Below are 10,362 nucleotides of genomic sequence, written 5' to 3' on the forward strand. Positions count from 1 at the left end.
ATCTGAGTTTACATTTAAATCTGACATTAATATTTATCACACATTGTAAACATTCTTTCTTACAATATCTTGTTTTGAAAATGAATCAAACTTAATGCTGACACTTCACTAAGTGTAAATGCTAATATGGATGAAGCACTTTCACAACAGTGAATAGGTATTTCCAACTGATGTAAAATTCAGGGATGGGATGGAAGGAATCCTCAGTAAAAAAAACAGTTGGTCTGCAGTATGAAATAATTTTTTTTTTTCTTTAAGAGAGCCCTATAAAAGGTGAGCTTTGTGTGGCCATATTTTCAGGGTGTGCAGTTTTGTCTTGCATTATTGAATTTCTGTACTGTTGCCTACTTACCTGTAAAGAATGCTTATATAAAAAGTCTTCTTAGACAAGCTTTGTGATTGGTTTACAAAGCTGGAGGTTAGAGTATAATGCAAGGCATGTATTTAACAATGTAGAACCTTTTTAGGCATTTGTGATTATTAAATATGTATTTTACTTTGTAGGATCTAATCAAACTGAATTAGAGGTTTATCTATATGTAAAGATAATAGAAAAGACTTGAGAAAATTTGTGCAAAACTTTTACACTGAAGATTAAAAAAAGAAATCATATAATACAAATGTTTTGAAAACACAATCTTCTAAAACCCATGCAAATCTATTATTTGCCCAGAAAACAACCTACTTTATGCATTCTTCTTACTGGGAACAATTTAATTAGTGAGATGATTTGAAGTATTCCTCTCTTTTTATAGTGCTCTCTCTATTGTGAAGTCTGTGCTACTTAAGTTGAGAAAGACTATATCAATGTAAATTAGAGTCTTGGTCTGTAGCAAGCTAGAAAAATGATGTATTTTTCTGAATGATGTACATAGCTATTGCGTGGTAGTGATATATACTCAGGTTTTCATAATACTTTATAATAATCTTTTAGCCTGTTAATTTTTCTTAATGCAGCTGAAAAACAAGAAGAAAATGATCTTCATGAGGTATTTCTGTGGTCTTTCACCCTGCCATATCTTGGAGCAAACAGGGTGTTTGACAGATTCTGATACAGCTTTCTCCTTATTTGTGGGTACTCTGAATGGAGGAAAAAGAAAGAAAACCCAGCCATACATGCCCTGTATAATGTCCACAGAGGTACCACAAGCAGTTTAGAGAAGAGCTAAGCTTAAATGTGGTGCAGTTTGGGTACTCTGGAAAGTGCCTGGACACAAACAAGGCTGCAGTGTATGGTCTGGAGATGATTTTTTTGGTGGAATCCACAATATCCACTGGATTCAGTTGTTGTGATGTGGAAGAAATTGTGAAATGGTTGTAGTAGTTCTTAAAGTTGATGGATGTAAGAAATGAGTAGTGTGATGTAAATTATGAGATCAGTTCCTGCAAACCTTGTGCAGTTATAGGGAAATCATTATTTTTGTAGAGACATTGATCACTTGGATAATGAAAAATGCATCTTGGCAGACTGATGTTGAAGAGAGATGCTGCTGAGATTGTGGTGGATAATCAATTAACATGAGCACATACTGTAATACAACAAAATAAAGTGTTCTGGCATATGGAAGGAGGAAATCAGCTAGAGGAACTGAATTACATATGGCATTACAAAGTTAATAATTGTGACTTCACATGTTTTGTTTTTTTCTTGACACTTTAGAAGGTACTTTGGTAATGTAAAAGACTTCAAGAGAGTTTTCAGAGGAGGATAAAACATTCACTAAGAGTTCCTTCAGTGCAGACTGAGGCTCAGTCAGTGTAGTATATTCAAGAGAAGATGATAATCAAATAACTACCCAGTCAAAGTGCACTGAAGGAAGAAAGATCTGTGATAATAGGACTTGTTTGGCCTTAAAGACTTGCTGGGTAATATGTAGTAAGAGCTTAGTTACCCTTAATACATTGCGAAAGACTGAAAGTGAATTTCCTTTCCATTAAATGTTTAGGTATTTCATTCCTGTTTAAATCAGATGCTACTGATCTGTCAGATAAGGATAGTACAGATGTTGCTTTTTAGAATATCCTGGTCTACTTGCATGGAAGATCAAACTAATATGATTTCATGTGATGACAAAAAGGTGTTTGTAACTAGGAAGAGTTTCCAATAAGCATTTCCCTCCTTTCCTACTTGATTGGTACAGTTGCTAACTTGGATATAAACTTGCACCTGCTGTAGCTCCTCAAAATTTTAACAAAGTATATTATGTTGTATTTTGAGAACATAAAACCAAAATAATGTGGAATTGAGCAATTTTCTTATTTCCTTAAGCTCTACCTATCATTGATACGCTTGAGCAGAATACCACTTAGATTTCTAAGGATATTAATGACTCGAATTTACATGACCGAGTTGAACCTTTTGTGAGGTGCTGACATAGTTGAGATGGCACTTCAACTGCAGCTCCTTTATGGCACTCTCTGTGAGTACTTTCCCTCAAGTAAATAGGTTCTTGACAGAGCACACTAAAAAGCTTCTTTCTGGTTTGAAGCTTTTGCAAAGGCAGAACTGTAAGAGATTGCTGCATGGCTTTTATTTTGTTGTACAGTGAAGATTACATAGTGAACAGTTGCCATTTTGTTGTACATGGGCTTAGTGTGAAATTAATACATCCAGAGTGACCAAACATGTATGTTCTTACAGTGTTTTCATCCACCGTTTTCTACTTGTGAAATGAAGTCTTAGCAACTGTCACTCTTAAGATGGCCAATGGAAACATTTCTTATGAGAGTCTGCTTTGTACTTGCTTGCGTTCACAGGGATACGATCTTAAAATGTTGTCTTAAGCAGCACTAACCTTTCTTTAGCAGGTTTCATGTAAACATCTTAAGACCCAAATGATAATAGAAAATGTTTCTCTTTTAGGAGTTTTTATCACTTTGCTGTTGATATAAGTTGATATTACACAACTCAGGGAGATAAGTTTTGGGTTTAGTTAAGACTTACTTGTCCAAATGCACAAATTTTGAGCCTTGTTCAGTCTCTGAATCTTGATAGCTCAAACATCTAAATACATGAGTTTGAGTCTAAGTCAAAATGCTTCTCTCTGTACTTACTGTTTTTTAATAGCTAACTTGAGAACTGAACATTACTTTATGAAATTATTGTAAGTTTAGTGAATGAAAGATTGTTAAATAAGAACAAACCAAACAGCTTCTAAATTCAGAGGAATTAATGTAATTTGGGAAAAGTTGTATCTAAAATATTCTGGCTAATCATGCATTTTCATTTTTAAACTGAGGTGAATTTAACTTGTGACGTATGTGGCATGGAGAGAGTTTTCATTTCTTGCCTCTTGCTTTGAAATATTCACTTGTGTGTTTGTGTATAAACATCAATATGTATATATTTGTGTGTATATGTCTGCATCCTGGTAACCTGACTTGAAGTGTGGTGGTTCTTAAGTATGGATTTGAGTTTTCAGAAATTCTCGCTTCGAAGAAGTCTCTTTAGAAATATGGTTAGCATTGTGTTAAGACCTGTATTTGGAAAGGGGAGAGGAATAATGTGCTTCTAAAGATCTTCAGACATGTGTGATAATTTAAAGGAAATTATCTGCAAAGCTGGCAAGAAAAACAAGATGTGAACCTTGCATGTGTAAATCTGACATATGTTTGTGCTTGTTTGTACAAGTAGGTGAATAGTGGGAATTGCTCCTACATGGCTAAGGGGATATCTATTAATAGCTTAATGTCCTTTTTAACCAGAGCACACTTAGCAGTAAGCAGTTTTTATCTCCCTAGAGGGCACAACTCAAAGCTTTTAAATGTTGAAGTACTACTTTTCTTTGTACAGTCAACAGCAGGAGCATCATTACTGGCTAACGCCTCACCTCTGACTCTCATGGCATCACCCCTGTCTGTAACCAGTCAGAACGTGACATCTGCACCATTAACTCCTTTTGGGATGCTGGGTGGCCTTGTTCCTGTGACTGTGCCCTTCCAGTTTCCCTTGGAGCTGCTTGGCTTTGGGACGGACACAGCTGGAGTGACAACCACCTCGGGATCTACCTCAGCGGCTTTCCACCACAGCCTAACTCAAAGTGAGTGCAATTCCTTATCACACTGCTGTATGGAAAGAGGCATCCTGAAAACAGAAGTTAAGAAGGGAAGTGCTGTAGTTCTGAGATAATGAGTACAAGAGAAGAAATGTGATTTCTTCTCTGGTAAAACTTTTTTATGTGATTATCCGAATATTATGAACCACCTTTGATAGGTGATAATAACTTCACTGTTATAGTATAGTTGTTTTTTATCATGCATTTTTGAGTTAACTTGTTCTCTTGTCTTTAGAAAGAAATGTCTTAATATTCTCTTTATTTCGCAATACAAAGATGAGACCTGAAATAATGATTCATTGAAATATCCCTAGCTTAGACCCTCTGGTGCCAAACCGCTTTCTTACAAGAAAGCATGAACTAAGATAGGATTTACTATTTCGGATTGTTTAAAAGAAATTATTTAAGCTTTTAATCTGTATCAGTTTTGGCCTTTCTGCCAAAGGAAATAGTATGAAGAATTGCATCCCAGTAGTGAGGTATGAGCCTTGCTCTGACTTTGATTAACTAGTTCTGAACAGGTATGTTTTATTGGCTTGTATACCAGCCATCAGAATACTAGCATGTATTTATTTTTGTTTTTGAGATGTCTTCAGAAATCTATGCAAATTATCACACTACTACATTAATGTCTGTTTCACAAATGCAAAGCTGGTCTTTTAGTTTTATTTTTCATCCTTGCTTTTCTCCTGTTTTTTTTCCTCAGACTTACTGAAGGGTTTACAGCCAGGTGCTCAGCACGCAGCAGCGTTATCTCACTCACCTCTACCTGCTCACTTGCAGCAAGCTTACACAGGTAAAGATAATATTTCTCTTGCTACTTTTTATAACTTAAAAAAACAAGTTATATTTCTGCTCTGGACTGAAATAAAATGTACACTATTTTAAATTGGTTTGGAGAAGACAGGAAGAAGAACAAGCTTTGGTAACAGCAGGTAGTGCACTTTCTGTTACAGCAGTAGTTTTAGAAATTGAGCAGTTTTTTTTCTGTTTATGTTCAATGCCAGAAACAAAAAAACTCTCAAAAATATCAATAATACTTTATCATAGCAGTTGTAGAAACATAAGCCTCCAAATTTCACCAGTAGAAAAAGCTACTACTACTTACTGGATGTTCTCATGATTGTTTACAGGCTGTGTAGTCTACACTGGAAGGGGATTGTTTTTTCCACTACTTCTTAATTTCTCCTTTGGAGGACAAACTGTCCTTCAAGCTTAGAATCTTTTTGATGTTTCTTGCAGTTCGTGTGCACATGTGAACAGTGTGATACGTTCTTAATGGAACATTAATCTTCCCTTAGAATTTTAACATTGATAATAATGTTACATGTTTTGAGAGGAGTAGCTTGAAGTAGAATATTTTTTTATGCTTGTCAAGCCTAGTACTGAAAGGTCTCAGTAGTGCACTCGTAGGTATTATTTTGAGCTAGGAAGGGGAACATGAAAGGTACCAGTGTCTCTGTGGATTCATCGTCCTGTTTTTTGGAGTTCTTGGCTCCAAAAACTGGGCAGTGTTGTGTCAGGGCTCTGAAAATAGACCAATCACCTGCATGTTGTACTAACTTCAACTTTCTTGTCACCACAAGGGCTTTGGAGTGACCTACAATTCTTAGAAAGTAAAGAAAAGCTTGATTTTTCTTGGTTTATTTTTGTTTTTTTTTGGTATTCAGAGCTGCAGCTTACCTTTAGTGAGGTGGTATCTTGAGGTATATGGCTTGATGTCTTGGGTTTCAACAGTGCTATTTAAACCAAAATAATAAAAGATCTATAGAAAATATATGAAGTCCTCTACACTATAAAGAATACACTTTTTGGTGATGTTATAGATGAATATTCCAAATATGTTGTAAGTTATAAATTTTGTTCATGCTTTTATTATTCTTCCACTTCTTTTCCTGTCTTTTAAACTACAGATGGAGGCCAAAGTAAAGGGGACACTAAGTTACAGCGGAAAAACCAGTGACTTCTGGACAAGCAAGGGAGCTGAAGCAGTTCTGGTTGGCTGACAGAATCTGCCCAGTTGGGGAAGTGCTTATTTGTCACAGGGCTGCTGTTTCTGTCAATGTTTACATATTCTGATCCCAAGCACTGTGGTGAGAGGAAGAAGAAAAAGAAAACAATACTTGATCAAAGAGAGAAGGAAAAAAGGGGGACTGGTCCTCCTCCTGGTCATGCAGACTGGTCGTAGTTTGATCTCGCCTAAAGAAACAAACTTTTTTTCATTGTTCTGATTGGCTTTTAAAAGAAATTGATTGTCAAACCCACAGCAGCACAAACATTTTTTTTTTCTGGGTAATCTTCAATAAAGAGTTGAAATAATGAGAGGAGCTAGAATAGGTTTCTCCATCTATTGCATGAGGTGAAGTCATCTACTTTATTAGTTCCTGAAGTGCCCGCTATAAGATTGTATGTAGGTCCTGAGTGTACCATATGGTTTTGGGCCAAAGGTTGTGTAGAGTAGAGGTGGTGCTGGGATACTTTGCATTGTATTTAAAAACTTACAGAAATGCAGGTTCTGATGTAGGCATTCTTCCAGCTTTACAAGGCTGTTTGGCTGTAGAGAGCCTACATTAATCCCAAGGAGCTGTCTTCAAAAACAGATCTCCTGGTACATGAGATGTGAGAGACTACTAGGAAACCATTTGATCCTTGCTTTTTTTTTCTTTTTCTTTTTTCTTGATCTTACTCAAGGGAGGAAAGATGTTTGGAAATTTTTCATCTTACAGAAAAGGAAAAGCCACATATTATTAGTCAGCTAGCGTTTCTTTCCTACATCTGTTTTTTAAAGGCATTCTATGATTTTTTTCTGTCTCTGTTAAATTTTGTTTTCCCTTCCCTTTTGTTTATCCTACTAAAATTAAGTAGTGTTCTATCGCATCTTTACCCATTTTAGATCTTTCTCATCTTTCGGGCAACTGCTCCCAAAAGCCATGCATTATCATGATTTGCTAGTAAAGGAAAGCGGAATGTGACTTACTTACTCCAGAGCCAAGTTGATATTGCTTCAGGCATTAGCCAAAGAGGAGTCGTTCAAGAGCGACCAGAGGTGCCTTCTCTTCCGGGGGCTGATTGGGTTGCCTCCAGCATTTCTAGCCCCTGCTGGCCTGAAGAGTTTCCAACCTGAACTCCTCCTTACATGGTAGCACAAGATGGCAAAGCTGGCTTTTTTTTTTTTTTTTTTAATAGCAATACATGGACTGGTTCATTTGTAAGATTAGGAAGTATCCAGCACATGTTGCACTTTTGCCACTAGAACAGAACTATGCTGTTGAGTCCCTTGTGCTGTCAGATAAAAGGTGAGAATAGCAGAAACTAAAATAAACCATAAGGAGAAAGAAGCAACTAAAATGGCATTATGTCCTTCTCCTTCAACCCTGAAACATTCCTTTGATCAGAGATGCTGAAATTCTTAATACCTAGTCTTTCCAGTAGTTTGAGGTGAGTTTGAGCCAATGACTACAGGTTGTCTCACCTTCCAGAGATACTTTGACTCACGGATAAGGAATCTTCAGTGTTTTTTGCTAGATTAACTTATAGCTTTCAGGTTACTTTTACATGTGACTTATTTTTCTTAGACCAGAGAACAATTTCTTTTCTATTTAGAGCTCATTTTAATTTTATATAAAAATATATATATACATGAATCTAAAATAATATATATTGTGTATTTAGTATAAAAATGTTGGGTTGAGCTCAGCAATAAATGTTTTTGCACAACACTTCTGTAAAAGACACATTGAATTAAAATAAGATACATTAGTTCTTGAATTTCACTCAGTAGCGTCAGCCAGTTAGATGCTTTTTAGATAATGCTAATGTTTTGTATGTGGCATGTTGATTAGATGAGCTTGCATCTCAGTCAAGGTTATTTAGAGTTGAAACATACAGCTACACAGACTCTTGCATTCCTAATAATATGCGTATTCTGTTGAACATTAAATCCCACAAGCTATGTAGAGTACAACTTTATCTGATTTTCTTTCTTTTCTCCAGGAAGGGTTGAAGGAAGAGAAGTTTTTGGAAGCCTAACAATGTTAATTCTCTGAATTCTGTCAAACCTGGTACATTTTAATAATGCAAGTAGCTAAGGGAGTTGCAGCAGTGAGCCATCAAGCAGCAATATATTAAAAACAAATAAAACACCATCACAACAACAAACCACACTAAAACCAAACCAAAACAAACAAACAAAAAACAAACCAAACAACCCTGTCCTAAGAGTTCTACCTCTTCTGTGTTTTCTTCATCAAGGCATCTCATTCAAATTGGCATCTTTTGTCTTCGTAGTTGCTTCATGAAATTTTCTACTGGGAGACTTACAGTAACAGCACAAATTTCCTTTCAGTATCCCTCTCTTCCTGGAAGTATGCCTCACCTTCAATTGAGGGGTATCTACTCCAAATCTTGAGGGTAGGACGTCATCCTGTCTGTGTGGCCTGTTGAGTCTTGAGGAATGAGTGAGCTGGTGAAAATAGGTAGGAAGGTGGCAAGCATGAAGATGACCATACATTCTTCCTGAAGCAAGTTCAGACAGTCCACTGGAGGCTAGCTGTTTTCAGTTGTTATATTCCTGAGCTGCTTGGAATCAGCAGCATAGTAATGAACGGATCTGCATTGCCTTTTCCCTATTCATCTGTGTTAAGTCAAGCAAGGCCAAATTAAAGGAAATAACAGAGTGGTTCTGAATGACCTTTGCAGGTTGCACAAACAGGATGGGGAAGTGAAAAATTTCTGCAATGTCCAGATGCAAAATTAATTTGATATTTTACTATTTTCTTCACAGCAGCTCTCCTACGGTCATTTACCCCCAGATTTTTACTCCTTTTTAAGGGCCTTTGGTAATAAATACACTGTAGTTGTACTTATTAAATAACCCTCAGTATTCACAAGCAATAAGAAAGCCAAGTAGAGCTGTCTTTTCCAGGCAGCAGGGCTGAACTCAGTTTGGGGTCTGTACATGAGCTACCACGTCAAGCTCACTGAAAGCCCTAAACAAATGCAAGCAATAATTTCAGACACAGGCTTTAGATGTTAAAACTCTCTAGGTAATGTTTTCTGCAACATGATCCAAAGTCCCAAAAGCCACGGTAGCTATTTTAAATCCTTTTGAGACATTTGCAAAGTAAAAAGAAGGTGGCAGGCTAGATGAAAAATGGGCTGCAAAATTTCTGATACCTTGGACTATTACTTCGGTATTCTCTTACTCCAAGATGCTAACGGCCTAAATCACTTTGTCCAGCCTTGTCAGTTGATTCAAGACATGACTATTACTGAATTAGTAAGTCACAAGTGTGGATGCTGTGGGTTTCACATCTGTTTTCTGCTAATCAGAAGTAACTTTTAATTGCCTGGGTTCTGCTTCTTGTTTGAATCCAATCAGAATTGTCTGATGCACAGATCTGGGGGTGGGACAGGTGCCAAGAGCCTGTTTCAGTCCCTCAGTTTCATTACCTGACCCTTCCTCCACACTCCTTCTCCACTTGGTGCAAGATCCTTGAGGACATGAAAACAGAGAAATCCTGCAATCTCCCAGTCTGACAACAGTTGTGTGAACCATTAACCCTCTTGGAGTCGTCTTGGACCCCAACTAACCTTATCACATTTGCTGCTACATTCATAAAATGAACTTTTTGGCTGTATTTATTAGCAAAATTTAATCTAGTTTACAGTTTGTTTTCTTTTGAGTAGTTTTTGCCCACAGATGGATTAGAGGTGTTGGGGTATTTGGGTTGTGGTTGTTTTTGTGTTGTTTTTTTTTTTAGTGGGTTGTTGTGGTTTTTGTTTGTTTTTTGTTGTTGTTGTTGTTGTTTTTGAGTGAATTGTTAAAGGCACAGTAGTCCCTCTCCTGTTTTTGTTCTGGAAGTTGGTTTTTGTTTTTTTTGCAGATGGCGTTGCAGGAAAGCCTGCTGTTAGGCCAAGCCATGGAAGGATTCCTCCCACACCTAGCTTTCATCTTTTGCTGAACTGGGGGGGAAATCACTAAAGGGACACTGGTTTTTTCTTTCATAAAATGATGCAGAAAGTTAAAGCAGTAGGTAAATGACTGATTAATTAACACTTTATGCAATTTTAATTTTGAAAAAACTTTAAGTTGGTAGCTTTTTTGATTGGCCCGAGCTCTGGTGAAGTGGCTGTTACCCTCCATGACTTACTTGATTCAGGCCTTTGTCCTTTGTTTAAGTGCCTTTTTTTATTTTATTCCCCTACCCTCTTTAAACTGTTCTCAGAGATCCTGAAGTGCTGGAAGGCATTTTGGAGGAAAATCTTAAGCTTGCCAAGATGGCTTTATGCTGTTATACTATTTTTC

At 36.8% G+C, this 10,362-nt stretch overlaps 1 protein-coding gene across 1 annotated transcript in view; it reads left to right on the top strand.

Moving 5' to 3' along the window:
• UBN2 (ubinuclein 2) overlaps positions 1-10,362 on the top strand; it is a gene marked incomplete at its 5' end in the record, with an annotated part of 53,007 nt that extends 42,645 nt beyond the window's left edge. Inside the window, 3 exons of the mRNA XM_031552086.1 lie at positions 3,794-4,040; positions 4,762-4,851; positions 5,969-10,362. Of these exons, the coding sequence (XP_031407946.1) occupies positions 3,794-4,040; positions 4,762-4,851; positions 5,969-6,018 (387 nt within the window). The remainder of the gene's footprint in view (positions 1-3,793; positions 4,041-4,761; positions 4,852-5,968) is intronic.

The sequence above is a fragment of the Meleagris gallopavo genome, chromosome 1 (assembly GCF_000146605.3).
Source record: "Meleagris gallopavo isolate NT-WF06-2002-E0010 breed Aviagen turkey brand Nicholas breeding stock chromosome 1, Turkey_5.1, whole genome shotgun sequence".
NCBI lineage: Eukaryota > Metazoa > Chordata > Aves > Galliformes > Phasianidae > Meleagris > Meleagris gallopavo.